The sequence below is a fragment of the Choloepus didactylus genome, chromosome 18 (genome assembly GCF_015220235.1).
Source record: "Choloepus didactylus isolate mChoDid1 chromosome 18, mChoDid1.pri, whole genome shotgun sequence".
In the NCBI taxonomy this organism is placed as follows: domain Eukaryota; kingdom Metazoa; phylum Chordata; class Mammalia; order Pilosa; family Megalonychidae; genus Choloepus; species Choloepus didactylus.
In genome coordinates this window covers 37,532,082-37,548,381 of record NC_051324.1, presented here as the reverse complement: position 1 = coordinate 37,548,381, position 16,300 = coordinate 37,532,082, and the positions used below count along the sequence as shown (strand labels likewise).

The 16,300-nt window shown below is 51.7% G+C and overlaps 1 protein-coding gene across 6 annotated transcripts; it reads right to left on the bottom strand.

The window, feature by feature from the left end:
• Positions 1 to 708: 708 nt before the first annotated feature.
• LOC119513600 (septin-4) lies at positions 709 to 12,222 on the bottom strand. 6 transcript variants are annotated; one of them, XM_037808962.1, is made up of 12 exons: positions 11,849 to 12,222; positions 6,445 to 6,756; positions 6,023 to 6,116; positions 5,484 to 5,570; positions 4,868 to 4,991; positions 2,402 to 2,536; positions 2,171 to 2,288; positions 1,980 to 2,081; positions 1,687 to 1,783; positions 1,432 to 1,594; positions 1,170 to 1,269; positions 709 to 934 (listed from the first exon to the last, which is right to left on the bottom strand). In XM_037808962.1, exons 1-12 carry the CDS (start codon positions 11,849 to 11,851, stop codon positions 875 to 877), a joined length of 1,395 nt encoding a protein of 464 aa, XP_037664890.1. In that variant the 5' UTR covers positions 11,852 to 12,222; the 3' UTR covers positions 709 to 874. The 6 variants fall into 6 exon arrangements, with proteins under 6 accessions (XP_037664890.1, XP_037664889.1, XP_037664892.1 ...); XM_037808961.1 differs by lacking the exon at positions 11,849 to 12,222 and adding an exon at positions 8,975 to 9,227; XM_037808964.1 differs by lacking the exon at positions 6,445 to 6,756 and having other exon boundaries at positions 11,849 to 11,956.
• Positions 12,223 to 16,300: the final 4,078 nt, after the last annotated feature.

Below are 16,300 nucleotides of genomic sequence, written 5' to 3'. Positions count from 1 at the left end.
TAGCTAGAAGTAAATAGCTGAAATGGTGGCACTATAACCCATAAATTCTTTGAAATTTGCTCAATAGCTACTTGTTAACTTGTACTTTGAAAGCTATCACCTTTCTGTATATATCTTATACTTCACAATAAGGAAAGAACTGAAACTGTGGAACTGTAAACTATAACATTCTTTGTTTTGTTTATTTTTTTCTATGAGATTCTTTTTAACTTTATTTATTGAAAAATTAAAACAGACAAACAAACAAACAAAAAACCCACATTTCAAACAAAACAAAGCAAGGATTAAGAAAAACAAATAACCTAAAAATAACTACTTTGCTTCCAACATATTCCTACCATACCCCAAGAAAATTAATAAACCATAATCAAAGGAATAAGAAAAACAAATAATCTAAAATAACTACAATGCTTTGAAATTAGCTATATAACTACTTGTTAAATTGTACTTTGAAAGCTATCACCTTTCTGTATATATGTTATATTTCACAATAAGGAAATAACTAAAATTATGGAACTCTAACCCATAACATTCTTTGAAATTTGCTAATGACTTGTAAAATCATACTATGAAAGTTATCACTGTCATGTATATATGTTAAATTTCACAATTTAAAAATGTATTTAAAAAACAAACAAAAAAACTGGGTCCTAAGATCTTCGTCTACAGTAGCAGGTGGTAAAGACACAGAGAGGGACACCAGAAACCACCGATAGATTTGTTACTTTATTTTCCTCTGAGTCTCTGGAGAGGGAGCAGGGATGAAAGGCAAAGTGGCAGTAAGCTGTAGGGACCTGAGCAGAGCTGGTGCTGGAAGGGGCAGGCATGGCAGGAGGAAGAGGAGGAGATTTAAATATCCAGGGCTAAAAGCCAGCTAATGGGTCTCCTTCATCTGCCTTTGGATTCTGTGCAGCATCTCCTGCATCCGCCGCAACTGGAATAGGCACAGGCATCAAAATGCCTTTTGAGGAGTTGAGCCAGGGCCTTGAAAGCCCCGGGGTGTGGTGAGGTGTGATGGAAACTCCAAGAAGAACCATCCACCAATCCAGGACCCAAATATGCACCAGGGCCAGGAATCTTTCTATTCCCAACCAAGAGATGCTGAGGTTTATGATCAATCAGGGGACCTCCCGGGCTGCTAACCACTACCAACCCCATCCTGCTCTCACCTCCTCATCTTTCTCTCGGATCAGCTTCTCAGTTTCTGGATCTGTCCCTGGTGGGACAGCAGGGATAGGGAAGTCGGTACCACTCTCTCGAGTCAGTTTGCTGAGGGGAAGGGGAAAGTGGGGTGGTTGGTAAGGCTAGGAAGACCCCAGCACCAGACAGGAATGAGCCCCGGGTGCACAGAAGAACAAAGGAAGGGCTTGATCTCATCCAAGGCCACGCTTGGATCCCCCCTGCCAGCTTTGTCCTGGTTTCTGGCCATACTTGCGATTCCGTTCCTTCACCACCATGCGGGTCATGCTCTGGATGCACTGTGCCCGATAGTTCTCATAGTGCGTCTCTCGTGTCACATCCTTCAGGTCCTGCATGTGGGTACGTACCAGCATCGTCCTCAGCTTCACAAAGTCGCAGTGCCCTGGATTTTCCACTGCATAGCAAGGCTAGGGGTCAGCGAGGGCCATGGGTAGGGGAGAGCCACTGAGGGCAAGGAGGTCCCCAGTCACAAGCTCAGTGCTTTACCTTCCACAATGCCCCAAGGGTACAGCCGGCCCCGAACTCGCCGCCCTCTGGCCTCTACCACAGTGTTGCTGCCTATTACAGCAAATGGGATGCTTTCCTGGAAAAAGTTAGGGGTGCCTGTCAACACTCCCTCCATTCTCACCTGTTCCTTCCCTGCATATCTTCATCTCTGCTTCACTCCAGGAAGCCAGGGACTTTCCCCACCCCAAAGGCCTACTCTTATAGAGAATTTCTCTCCCCTCTTCTGCCCAGAAGAAAAAAGATGGGAAAGGGATGCCCTGGTATGGCCCCACCTTTAGGGCTTGGTCCTGTAATTTGAAGTCCTCATCCTCATCAGAGTCACAGTCTGGGAACTGGTAGATCTTGATTCCAAAGCGCTCAATCTCCTCCCGGATCTAACACACAAATGAGGGGCCCACGGTTTTGAAGATCCCATCCTTTCTAGAGGCCCCACCCAATCCCCTCCCCTACTAGCTTCCCTCACTTTGCGTTTCTTGTGATCCACTTCAGGAGGTGTCAGTGTGTCTGCCTTTGCCAAGATAGGCACGATGTTGACCCGCTGATGCAGGGCCTTCATGAATTCAACATCCAACGGCCGGAGCCTGAGGAACAGGAATCTGTGACCACCTGCTGGTGGCTGCCCTGCCCCTGGTGCTCTTGGCCTGTTCCCTTGGCAGCACCCAGTGGTGCCAGGAGCCTCAGGCTCAGACCATACCCGTGACCGAAGGGTGAGATGAAGTACAGGCAGCAGTGCACCCTGTTGTCTTGGATGTTCTTGCGGTTCAGGCCACTCTCATCTCGGAAATACTGCTCAAATTGCTGGTCAATGTATTCTGCCACAGGCTTCCAGCTGGGGCAGAGACAGACAAGCAGAGAAACGGTGGGGAGTGGCAGCTACCTAATGAGCTCTGGGATACAGAGAAGTAGCCTATGCCCTGAGCAGTGCTTCCAAGAAATTGTTATTCCCTGACTTTCTTGTACTACATCTTCATGGAGCTATCTGGGTGGGACTGGGGTGCATTGTACATGCCCTGATAGTAAATCAGACTAAGCGCATGGGCAGCATTCAATAAATACCAGTTAGATGAGAAGAATAGGACCTAGGTGACCAAAGGAAAAATAAGAATAGCAGGTGAATAGCAACTGAAAGCCCTAAGTTAGGTTCATAATCCAGCTTCTGAGACTTTATTCACGTGCTTCCACCCTTCTACTGCATGATTCAAGACCATATCCAAGAACCATCTCTTCCAGGAAGCCTCCTTTGACTACAACAAAGCACACTGCTCTTTTTTTCACCACACAATATGTACATAAGATCAAAAATCTCAATGTTCAAGTCATTTGCTCTTCTGTTATCTGGTTTATTCCTCATTGCCCTGACAGGTGGGTGTTACTAGCATCACTTTATATATGAAGAAACTAAGTCCAGAGGAGCTAAGAGACTTGCTGTAGATCATCTGGCTAGTAAATTCACTACCCACTTCAGTCCCTGAACTTCTGACTCCTAGCTCAGTGTATTTGCCACTACACTGCCTGACCCACTTATTGACTTGAATTGTCATCTGATTGACACACTTAAGAGAATTGTGCAAACCTCCCTCCATCACCGACTCTAAGCCTCTCAGGTTCAGAGATCATTCATGTTTGTTTTGTATCCCTTAAACTGTCCAGCATAGGGCTGGACACCTAGTATGTCCTAGTATGGACACCTAATATGTACTGACTGACTAAATGAATATATGTGGAATGCACTGTAAACTGGGAGAAGCCAGGCAAGTGAAATTATTGTGGAAGGTAAGAGGAGGTAAGTACATTGACCAAAGGAGAGTAGGAGTAAGGTACTGGTTAGGACTAGGGTTTAAGGACAGGCCAGGTTTGCTGGGACATACTCCTTGGCATCCCCCCTTTCTAGAGAAGGAAGGATGATATGACATTGAGCCCACCTCAAACAAGCACTGTGCTTGATCAGACCAGGTACCACTTTCCAGCACAGTGTTGTGGCAAAAATGTAAGAAATGGCCCTTCCCCAAGGCTCAGACTATGGAGTTGAGGATGAACCAGTTTGCTAAGCCAAAAGTCGTATGTTGTACTGATAAAGCACATAATGGAGTTTCAGAGCGCAGAAAGGTCTCATGAGGGTCTGATGGTTTTTAAGGAGTGATCCAGAGCCAGCTTCCTGGGTGTGCTACCTGGGTATGTCAGACTGAGCCCCATACTTAGAAAGGGTGCGTGGTTTGATGCTCTGCTGTCACTGTCTTGAAATTCTTCATAATTTTTGAACAAGGGGTCCCACATTTTCATTTCACAGTGGGACCTGCAAATAATGTTGCGTGAGTATAATTTAAAAAAAACCCTTACAGTTTTCAATGCATAATCCTGGTGATTTTCAGATCAACTGGGTGAAGTTTACCACCCAGTTGTTACCTCACCAACTTGAGCTGTTGAGTTTTGGGAGTTGGCTTGTGTTAAGGGCAGATAGCTTTCAACTCAAGAAATATGAACACAGTCACTTTCTGAAGAACATGCAGTTACTAAATGCTGAGTCAAGGTTTGAACTCTCAGTCAGGGCTCACAGTACCACCCTGCCTAACTTCTTCATCAAAGGCACCACTTTTCATCTCTTCTCTACTCTCTTGGTCTGACCATTGCCTAAGCATCCCTCTAGTTTTTGAAGAAAGGTCAGGGGTATGATGGGAAGTATGGCAAAGCTACCTTTTGACAGGTAGCCTGAAGATTATCTGAAGTTTAAACAAAGTTCCATTAATTTTTTTCCCTTTGTCTCTCCTCCCCTTCATCCCTCTCTCCATGCACCCTACCCCTTTAACAAGACTTGTTTGTGGCACCTAAGAAGTCGCTGGCAAAAGGAAAGGAAGGAGGGAGAGTGACATTTATTGAGCACCTACTATATGTCATGTCCTGTGCTACCTAGTTTCACATGTGTATGCTAATTTGAGATACTTCTTTCTCATCTTGTGTCCCCATCCTCATTTCCAGAATGAAAGAATTATAGGTCAGAGTAGAAAGAAGCATCAAAGATCATCTATTTTAAACCCTTCCCTCTTCCTCTACAGAGGACATGATGATCCAGAAAGGGGGTTGAGTATGTCTGTGCCTGTGTGCAACTATGTGTGTGTAAGGTAGTGGTGGGGGGAACACTGGCATTGTGCTTGTTCAGACATACCACTCTGTGTTGTTGACTGCATCCCCAAAACCTGGCGTGTCCACAATGGTGAGCCGCAGTCTCACGCCCTTCTCTTCTATGTCCACTGCATGCTTGGTGATCTCCACGGTTTGCATAATCCGCTCTGGAGAAGGGGGAAACTGAGGCCAGGGCAAGGGCAGGGACCTGCCTCATCAGGACAAACCACCCACCCCAGCCAGCTTCACCCAGACTCCCTCATCCACCCTGCCCCCCTTCCCACCCCCAAGCTGCTTGGGGACTGTTCTCTGGGAACCAGCAAAGAGCACATTTCCCAACACAGGAAATGCCGGTGGCTGCTGGCTCTGGCCCTAGCCTCTTCTCTGCTCCCGGCTTTTTTCTTGGATTCCTGGAATCGTTTGGGGATCAGAGGATCACTGTGAGAGCAGGATTCTGGTCTCTGCCCTGCCTCAGCACCCAAATCTTTAGGGAACTGGCTGGTGGGCTGCCAGGTTAGACAGGCCTATGGAGAGATGCTGTCAATCTCTCTAGGAAGCCATGGTTTCCTTGCATACTGGGGAGCACCCCATCCCCAGGCTCTGTGCTAAGTGTGATTTCCCAAGACCTGCCTGTCCTCATGCTCCTCTCCTTTCCTTACCTTCAGCACTTAGGAGTTTCCGGTCCCGATACAGGTCAGTGAGGAAGAGGCTATTGACAAGGGTGGATTTGCCAAGGCCAGACTCTCCTGGCAAGAGAGAGAGGACAGAGGCACCAGATTAGAAGGTAAGATTTATGGCCAAGAGGCTCCTTCTGGACTATGATGTGGGGGGGGAGCTGCTTTCTTATCTGATTGAGAAGGTGACTAACCAAACCATAGAATTTTAGAGCTAGAAGGAAGCAGAGAGATCAGCTTATCCCACCTTCTCATTTGAATGAGACCTGGAGAAGGCAAGGGATTGCTCAAGGTTACACAGAAAGAGGCAAATGCTAGAAAACTGTTGATCAAATGCTCTTTCCACCACTTCACACCCTACAGTGTATACACACACTTTCCAGCACATGGCTCCTGGCTATTAAGCAAAAGGCATAGCCACTGGCTGCTGATTCCTTCCCTACCCATCTCCCCTTCCCCACCCACCCTCCATACTCACCATCCCCACCTGCAACACCCCCTACCCGGCCCTGCCCCTGCTCTACCTGCCACCATCAGGGTAAAATCAAAGCCTTTCTTCACAGACTTTCGGTGGACCTGGTTGGGGAGGGTCGCAAAGCCCACATATTCCTTGTCATCCTAGTGGACAGGAAGGCAGACTGCATCAGGGGGGAGAGGCAGGAGGGGCCCCAGGACCCAGCACCAGCCTAGTCCCACCCCTCTCGGTCTCTGTCCCAGCCCAAAGGAGCAGTGCCAGACTCCTCTGAAACTCTGCCAGGGGCCACCAGCTGGGCCTCCTGCCCTTGTTGATCCTGTCAGTTCCCGCTGCCTATGGTGGCAGACGTCAGTGCTGAGGATGACATAGGACAGAGTGAGGACCCAGCTACACACGCACGCACTCCCTCCCTCCCTGGCTGTTCCTGCACCAGCAGCCCATGGAAAGCAAAGGCAGGGCTGGAGGCTCTACCTCAGAGGAGTCATAGGGATCGAGCTTGCCCCATGGGCTGCGGGGCCGGGCTGGGGGGCTGAAGGGGGCTGGGGCACAGAAGTACTGCTGGCTGTCAGAGGGCTGGGGCCACGAGGGGGGTCTGAACTCCAGGTCATCACAGAGGTCCGGGGTCAGGGGCCTTGGCTCTGGGATTTGGGGCCTTGGCTCCGGGATTTGGGGTCTGGATGCCCAGGTCTTGGCTTCCGGTTGGCGGCAGCTCTCGCTTCCCGGGAAATCCTTCACGAACTTGGTCAGTTCTGCATCATCTGTGTCCTCCAGGAAGCGCTTAATCTGGGGATAGGGGGTGGAGGGTATGTGGGAGGTGGCAGGAAGGGAAAAATACAGGAGGAAGACAGGATAAGGCGAGAAGGAGAGAGAGGAAAGCATTTGTGGTTAGAAGAGAAAGAAACTGCACTAGCAGCCAAGCCAGAAGAAGTGGCCACCATCTTACCTTTACCTGCTCACGTGCTGCCCCAATGCAAGATACAAGGAAGGGCCCTGGGGTCCAAAGGGAGCCCTGGGCAGCCCCCAAAGTCCTGGCACCTGCTCTTGGGTACTGTGTAGCTACAATCCTGGAGCTTCAGTCCAGAAGGGTGTTTGTTGAGGTTGCCCTTTCTGGGAATCTGGCAAAACCAGAGGCCAGAGGATGCCCCAAAGGTCAGGAGTGGGACTGGGTAAAGGGGAGCAGAGAGAGGCATTTAGAGCTGAGAGGAGAGGTGGCTCAGGATTCAAGGGAGAATGCAGAGTCAGCATGGAGCAGGATCAGGAGGTAAGGGGAAAAGGGAGGAGGGAGCAGCAGGTCCCAAGTAAGTCAAGAGCCAGCAGGGGGCTCGGAGCCTCCTTTACTGGACTGAGGTGCAGATTTCACTGGGGGAGTACTTACTCCTTAGGGCTCATTGCCCAGAGGTCAATACAGCTGACCATGCCCCCTTCACTCCAGACACAAAGCCACACCAGAGCCCAACCTTGGGCCTCAGAAGAGAAAGTTCCACTTGCTGAGTATTGGTGAAGGACAGTGGGGAGGGGCCAGGTGAGGGAGGATGGGAGGACACAGGTATGGAATAGCTCAGGGAGGGCTGAATGATGCTGAGCCTCCAAAACTGCTGACAGTCCCCAACTGTGAGGGTCATAAAGAGGGCAGTGCCCCTCAGTTGCCCCCCTTGCCCAGAGCCATCTCTAGCCAGCAGTGAGAAGGGGACTGGCCTGAACCATGAGCCACAGGTAGGCAGAGAATGGTCTGGCTCCTCTGCAGATGCTGTTCCACTCCAACCCCAGCTTGGAAGAGGGGCTGCTTCTCCTAACCCTGCCCTCAGCTCTAGACCCTAAAGCTTCCCCTCTTCTTGGGGGCAAGCACTCCTCATGGGGTGCCTGGCAGTGCTGGGCTCAGCTCTGCCCCACAATAGCCATGTGCCACCCCCAGACAATGGACAAGGGCCGGCTGCAGAGACTGACTCACTCTTTAGGGGCTGGCCAAGCCATCAGGGGCTACCCCAGACCATGGTGTAGTCCCAGGCAGGGTAGGGGGAGATAAGGTGGCCCTGGTCTTCCTGCCATTACAATTTTTCCAAGCAAAGAGAAGACTCGAGGGAGGAGAACTTGCACACTGCCAGGTTTGTGCCAGAGAGGGGGGGATCGAGATAGGTGGGCTGGAGAGGAAAGTCCCCTAAGGGCTTCCAGGCTGTCACCTCTCAAGTCCCACATCTGCCTATAATGATAGTCTCCAGGGTTTGCCTGGACAGAGGGGAGGAAAAGAGAGCCCTTTAGCCTGAAACTGGAGCCAGCTTATGGGGGCTTAGTGATGAAAGTGTCCTGAGGCAAGCCTGACTGAACAGGCTTTTCTCATCCATATATATTTTGGGGGGGTCTAATATGTGTGGGGTCCAATGGGGTGACCATACACAAACATCCCAGTTTATGTGCCCCCTTGCACTCACAAAAGTATCCCGGGTTGGACAATTAATTATATAGCAAGAGAAGGGATGGGACTAGAGGGCAGCCGGTCTTGTTGGCTGATAGCAAGAGTCTGGGGAATTCCAGGAAGCCCTTCCCCTCAGCACAGCCCCACAGTGTCCTGGCAGTCAGTCCCGAGCAAGCTTCCTGGCTTGCTCCTCTCCCTTTTTCTTTGACCCCCTGTCTCTGTCAGGGGGTCAGGATAAACGTGGTAGAGATGGTACTATGTTCAGCCTGGTTTCCTCACAGACACTGGGGGTGGGGAGTGGTGGCAGGGAAAGGAGAAGGGTAAGTGCTGATGGAGACCCCGTCCCCCATGATCTTCCAGCACAACTACCAAGAACTCAGCACCACCCTCTCTGCCAGCCCTGGCTGCTCATCAGCATGGGGCAGGCCACAGGGGCTCAGCACAAGTTGTCAGGACACCAGGGTCCTTACCTCCTGTCCGTCCATCCCAGTCCCCAGCTCTGCCAATGGCTGAATCATTTTCTGACTTTAAGCCTGAATCATACAGGGGAAGACAGTTCCCATCCACCCATCTCCCAGAGCAGCACCTTACCCTAGTTTCAATCCTGTTGTCAGGGGCAGAATTCTCTCGCCATTCCAGTGAATGGTCCATGCCCCACGCTTCAGGATTCCTGTCAGCAAGTGCTAGGTCTAATTTTATCTCCCAGGCAAAGTTCCCCACACAGAGAAACAGCCGTGTCTTGATGCTCTTGTTGAAATCTGGCTTCCTGGCTTGCTCCTCTCCCTTTTTCTTTGACCCCCTGTCTCTGTCAGGGGCCAAAAAAGCCTGTGGAATGTCCTTCCCTACCCCACTACCCTCCTCCCCTTCCCTTGGCTCCCACCCTCCAAGGACAGCTCAGCTGCAGAATGATCACTCCTTTCTCTGAAGTCCCCTCCTCCTCTGATTGGCCACCACGTGACGCCTGCCCCCTGCCTACCCTGGTGGGCACAACACCAACCTCTCAAGTCTGTCTGCAGCACAGGCTCTTGATCCACTTGGCCTCTCCTGCTCACCCCCAAGGACAATGAGGCCTACCCGAGGGCTGTGAGCTGCTCCAAGGTGACCTGGCCCTTCTGTGCATGGGGACAACTGTCAAGGCGACCCTACTCCCAAAGGAGTCCAACCCCCCAATCTCTTTAACCTTAACTTGAAGCAGTGCTGAAGTAGGGTGGGATGGTTTGTAATTCCCTAGGGCCCCGGGGTATAGGTCTCATGGGAATGGCCCTACTTTTCTTCCAAGTGTTTCTTTGTGGTCTCCCAGTAGAAAACCCCCTGCCTGCCCCAACTGCCTTCAGAAATTTGCTCCTAGATTTCCCTGCAAAGCTGCAGGCACAGAGGGGTCTTTGCTCCAGGGACTCCTTCCACTCTAGTATACTGATCTCTGACTCATGGAGACCTGTATCAATTCCATCATCCCATCTTTTCCGCAGTAAACTGGTCTCTGAAGGGCATGGATTCAGGCCAATGGGGGACTGGATCCCAGAGGCTTCAGAGCTGCAAGTTAGGTGGGAGACAAACTGAGGGGCCAGGCTGTAAGTGTGCAGACTGAGCGCTTGACTAGGAATCAGGAGACTATGTCTCTGATTTGCTTGGGAGCACCCTCTGTGAATCTGAATAGTGCCTTAATTTCAGGGCCTTAATGTCTGATTGTGAATGGCCCTTCCTTGCCTCCCAGGGAGGCTGGGGAGAGAAAGCACTCCCAGATGACAGATAACTCAAGCTGCTTTGAACCTGAGGAGAGAAGGTGCATCATAAGTCACAGGATGGTTATTAATGTTGACCTGTCATTCTTTTCTTTACACATGCAAATGAACACTCTCTGGGACTCTAGGGCTAAGGAGCTCTCCCCCACCTATCCCACAGCAGCTGGGATACTTAATTCCTTTGACAAGGAGATCCTTATAGATGAGTCTGACTTGACATGAAGCAGTCAGCCTAAGTACTGGGCTGGCCTGAGGGCACAGCCTGAGGCTAGGAACTGTGGTGGTGGTGGTGGGGGGCGGGGAGGTGCCTTTAATTAGAGAGGAGCAGGATGGCCTCAGCCAAGATGAAAGCTCTAAGGCCTCAGCTGAACTGAACTTAGTGTGTGGCAGAAACAGCTCCTCTAGCCCCTGCTGGGCCTGGCACTGGGGACAATCAGTGCTCCCCAAGGCTTCCATCCCTGGAACAATCAGTCTGTCCATCCCCCATGTGGGGAGAAGGAGGGGAGCAGGGATAAAGACAGACACCACTTGGTCTCTCCCAGGAAGTCCCCTTTGGAGAAGGTCACAGAGTCATCAAGACTTCCTGGCCAAGACTTGGGCCTCAGCCTAGACACAGCTTGAGGACAAGAGCCCAAAAGGTTGCCCTTTCCAGAACTGGAGGCCTCTGATTCTGTGGGGGCCCAGGGAGTTTCCTTCTGAAAGCTGCCCATAGCCCACATCCTGCCCCCCCCACCCAGGGCGATCATGGATCCCCTCCTCCTGTAAACAGCCTATGCCTCCCAATGCAGAGGCAAAGGCTGGTGGGGTGGGGGGTAGGGGGTGGGGTTCCAGACTGGGAAGAGAGCTGGCATGGGGCCTGGAGGCCCTGACACCCAGCACAATGTGTTTGTGGTAGGCTCTGGCAACAATGGCAGGAGGAAAGCTGGCATTCTCACAGCCAAGCATCAAAACTTCCTACCCAGGGCCTCTCGGGGGGATGGGCAGGGGGTAACTGTTTCTCCTCCCACCACAGGCAGATTGCAAGAATGACGACCCTCCACCCCTCCACACTGCAGAGCAACCTGGTTGGGGGGTGGGGGCGTGGATGCAGCAGAAGGAAGCTTTCCATGGTTCCTGTACCAGAGGCGGAGGTATATAGCTGATTTCACCAAGCAGAATGGTGGTCTGGGCTTTCATTTCAGGGGTCCCTGGGCAGAAGGTGCTGTGGGAAGGGCCCAGGGACTGCTCCTTGCCAGGCGGTCTCATCAACCCTCCAGGGGAGGGCAGGCAGTGTTGGTGGGCCTTCTCTGTGTGTTTTCCAAAGGAAGTTAGTGCTGACCCCCTAAGCTCAGGGTAGTGGGTGAAGAAGGGTCACCCAGGTAACTGCTGTCCCAGGCAAGGGCGGAGACCCTCACCTCCGCTCATTGCCGACGCGCCCTTCTCTACCCAACGCACGCGTCTCGGCCGGGGGGCACCCACCTCTCTCAGCACAGACCCACCCCTTCGTCCGAGAACGCGGGCAGCATCCCTGGGGTTGGGGCCCGCTCCCTCGCCGCTCGGATCAAAGGGAAAAACTTGGAAGCGTCGACGCAGCGCCGCCCGCCGCAGCGCTGCCTGAGCCCGGGGCCGGCAAGAGCGTTCCCGGCCCCGCAGAGCCAAGGCTGCGGCGCCGCAGGTCACCGCCGAGCCGCCCGGGAGCGGCGGGCCCTGCGCCCCGGCCCTGCCCCGCGCCCGCCCGCCTTACCATGGCTGCAGCCCGGGCCGGGCCGGCCCCGCCTGGACAGCGCCGGAGCGACCCGCGGCCAGAGCTGCGCGCAGACCTCGCCTCACCGCAGGCCCCCGCCCGCCGCCCGGAGTGCGGACCGGCCGGGGGCGGGGCCCGGAGTCGGAGGCGGGGCCAGTTGGCTCCGGGGCGGGGCTTGCACCTCGGGATGCCTGCGCCAGTGGGCAGGAGCGACCTCGGCCTGGGGGCTGCCCTGGCACCCGAGACGCCCGGAAGCGCGAGGTATGAGGAGCCGCTCTGGGCAAGATGAGGGGATCGGCCCCTTAGCCCTGGGGTTGCCCTGACACCTGGCTCTTCTTTAGTCACCCCCTGAAGAGTGGCCTCTTCCGGCAGCGCGGCACCGCGGGGGCTTGAGCCAGTCCCCACAGAAAAGGGAACGGTTCACCTGGCATCCCCAGGAGAGAGTTGGAGAGAAACCATTAGTTATCCCAGGGATTCAGCAAGGTTTGCGGGTAGCGAAGCCAACTGACGATTACCCAAGTCTAAGTTACTGGTTGTCCATACTCCTGCCACACCCACTAAAGGGGAACGTCAGACACTCCCCACCTCCACCCAAGCTGAGAGATTGAATGGGAGGTTCCCTTTATGCAGGACCCCAGATTGAAGAGGATTTGCTGCGTAAATTATCCAGAGGATCATCTGCGGGAAGAGAGGCTGAAAAGCCCTCACAAGACCTGTGGAGCCTTGCCTGGGGCCGAGGAGAGTGGGAGGGCCTCAGGACAGGCCAGTAGAGGCCTGACCCAGGCCCCACTGGGCTGCTCTGCCTCAGACAAGCAGGTGGGATGCTTTGGTTCAGGTGCCCTAGCAGCTTTAGAGGCATTAGAGGCTCAGAAAGGTCTGAGAAGCAGCCAGGCAGAGGTAGATGTCTGGGGGAAGGGGAAGAGTTGGTGAGGGATTTTCCTGAGCTAAGTTGGATCTGAGCTGGTCAGGCTTCTATGGAAGTTTCCAGATGCAAGCCCCTCCCTGACTCCTAAGAGTTCTCCCCAGGGATAGGCTGACTGGCCTTGGCCTGAACACACTCTGGACAAAACTGAGGCCCACAGGAATGGCCCTCTCTAGTGGCAAGAACACCAGAATACTGCTTACCCTACCTCAGTCTGATCTGTGAAGGACTCTTACCCTACCTCAATCTGATCTGTGACCCAGTGATCATGATTGGGATCAGTCTGGATTCACTAGATAGATACAGAAAAGCCCAGGGATGGCAGGTGGGATCAGGCCCAGAAAAACAAGAGGCTGATATTGGAGACAGTATTGAATATTTGGCACTAATGGACTAGGGAATGGGAAAGTGTGTTGGTACTTAAAGACATCAGGGGAACTGATGAGCCACTAGGCTGAGGAGACACTTTCTTAGTTACCTAGGGCTGAGTGACCTTAGGCAACTCACTTCAGTTTTCCACATCTGAAAACAAGGGGATTAGATTAGTGATGTCTCAGGTTCCTAGCAGCTCTGGCAGTAGATGCAACGAGGGAAGGATGGTGTGCTGTATGCTGCTGTAGGCCATGGAGGAAGAGAAAAGAGCAAGGCAGCAGCAAGAGGTGCTGAAGAAAAGTTGGACATGCAGAGACTCTGGGACAGGGGAGAGGAGGTGTAGGATGGGGACCAGCAGCTTTACTCCAAGGAGAGGGAACCTCTAAAGGTATGGGGATGATCCAGGAAATGGCCTGAGGTAGAACAGGAGATCTGAAGCTATAGTCAGGAAAATAAAGACATAAAGGAGAAGCCAATGGCTGTTGGAAGCCTGCAGAAGCAGCAGCAGCTGCTGCCATCAGATCCAAATGTCAAGCTCAGGCTACATAAAGCCCCACTACTGGAGATTAGCTACAAGCTGCTGGTACTCTAGCACGTGATCGTAAGAATACCTCTTGGGTGCTTCCACCCAGGAGTCTGGGGCCACAGAACTTAGCTCTAAGCTAAGAATCTTGGGGTCTTGGTGGCCACAGTCCCTCTCTAATCACTGCACCACAGGTCCATGAGGCATACTGGGGGAAATAAAACCCAGAAACAGACTTTGAGCCATTCCATCTATACAAGCCCTGCAGGCTGACCCTGCAGCATTCAAGAGTCTTGGCCTGCACATAAGTCCCCATGCCAGCCTTGGCTATGAATCTCACTGCCCACATTTCCTTTCCCGTCCCTGGGCCTCTGTTTCCCCCACTGAAAGTGGAGGGGACTATACTCCCCCAATTCCAGCTCTCACAGTTTGTGTTGGTGTAGGTAGGGTTGACACTTGGTCAGAAGCAAGGCTGAGATACAGCCGCCCTGTGTGAGCCACTGATGACTGACCACTCTTCCTCACCTCCAGCCGGCACGTAGCCTGGCCAGTGTCCCTCAGCTCTTGAAGCTCTGGCTCTCCTTTGAAATTCAACATCCCACCAGGCATTGGTCTTTGGCTAGAGAACAATTTCCTGGGCAATGCTGGGGTGGGGTATTCTAGCACAGAGAGGACTCCTCTGGGAAACTTGGATCAGCAACCATGGCTCCACCTTGCCAACTATGGCTCCCCTGCTTAGGTCAAGTCAACATGGTCTGTTTAGAAAAGCTTCTGGCCTCTTTCACTGGGTCTTTCCTGCCCACCCATGGGTGAAGATTGTGTGGCACAGAAACTAAACAAAGAGACTGCACTTGGGTGAAGGTGGGGTCCAGGTTCAATGGCCAGGAATAAAAAGCAATGAGCACAGGAAATCAGGACTTCAGATCTGCATGACTAGCAAGAGTCACTTTTGCCTCTCAATACCTGAGTTTCCTTTAAGTGGTACAAGGACTAATTGTGCTTCCTCTCTCATCCATCAGAAGTGGATAAGTTACTGATGATATAGTCAGAAAGCCTTGGTGGGGCCAAAGTGCTATCACTGGGTTTTCTTTCAAGGGAACCTTAGCCAGTCTGTTCAGAGGCAAGAAACCAAAATATCTTAAGCCCCACTCCTGCCCCCTCCATGCTTCCCAGTGCCCCATGATTCTAAGGCAGGCATGAGAGGTGGGTGGCAAGGCCAAGAAACACTTCCCGAGAGTGGTTCCTTGCAACTGCTGAAGGGCTGCAGTTGAGAGGCAGTTCTGAAGCTAGCAGGGTGCTAGAAGCCAGCCACTCTGATGGGGCAGAGTGGCCCTTCCATCTTCTTCCCTGCAGTAGGGCAGGGCCACAAGATGCCAGGGATGGAAGGAATTTATATACCTCCTAATATGATTACCTACCAGACGGCTGAATCTCAAGTCCCCTTGCCTTCCCAGGCTCTGCTTGAATACTTCCGTTGGCCAAAAACTCACTCACCCTAACAGCTGCCCTACAATTCTGGGGCAGCTGAATTACCAAGTTCTTCATTATACTGAGCTAAAATCTATCTCCCTCTTGTCTTTTACCTTCCAAGGGCCTCCATTCTAAAAACTTTGCTGACTTATTTCCTTGGACTTTCTTTTGTCCTTTGATGTCCGTTCCCTTTCAAGTGACCCATCTGTATACTTGTATACTTGTTTTCTCCCAGATTAATCCACAAGGGCAGGGAGTGTGTTTTTTATTTTAGTCTTTGCTCACTTCAATTCAGCAAACCTGTGATGTGACATGCGCCTGGATGACCAGGCTGCTGCCCCCAGGAGATGTCTGGTCAATATCCATTGACTGAAAGGATTCATTGACTAGTTTTCCACTCTGATTTTAGAGCACAGACAAGCCTTGAGGCTCTGGGCTTCACTGATCCATCACTTGTCCTTCATCCTGGCTCCTTATCAGCTCATAGCTACCTCCCACCCTCATAGTTCACAGACTGGTTTTACCCCACTAAAATCTTTTCCTTCCCAATTACTTATATCTAAAGTTGCTGCTAAAATATTGAGAAGTTATTTTACAGGAAGATGTGGTTGCAGAAGGATTTCTATACCTCATAGTTGTATCCCTGGAGAAAAAAAAACTCCCTAATGTGCTCCCAGCCTTGATGAGCAAACTATGGGCTCAATTTTTTCATCTGTGAAACACGGTGATTATGAAGATTCATTAAGTAAATACACTTAGCAGGGTAAAATCACTAAAACAAATGGTAGCTATTACCTCTGATATTGGGAAAATTATCATCATCAAATCAGCAACTGCTAACTCTTATTATTTCAAATGCCTTCCTTCAGAAGTGTTAGGGGTGTACATGTGTAATGGGTATAGAGGGATGGGAGAAGAGAGAATGCCAGAGTAATGCCTTACAGTGACATTGCAATGACTGTGCTGCCACCACCTGTGAAATCAGCTTCTCCAACTAGTCGCCACTCCATTTCTAGAAAGCAAGTCTTGGTTTTAAGACCTACTGGCTCAAATTCTGAAAATAGCTACTGTGGAGACCCCTGGAGCTAGATGACTTTGCCTCTGGTGGGTTCCAAGGAAGCAACTGGCTGCCCCAGTCCTCTCAACTACAGTGTCAAAGCCTGAG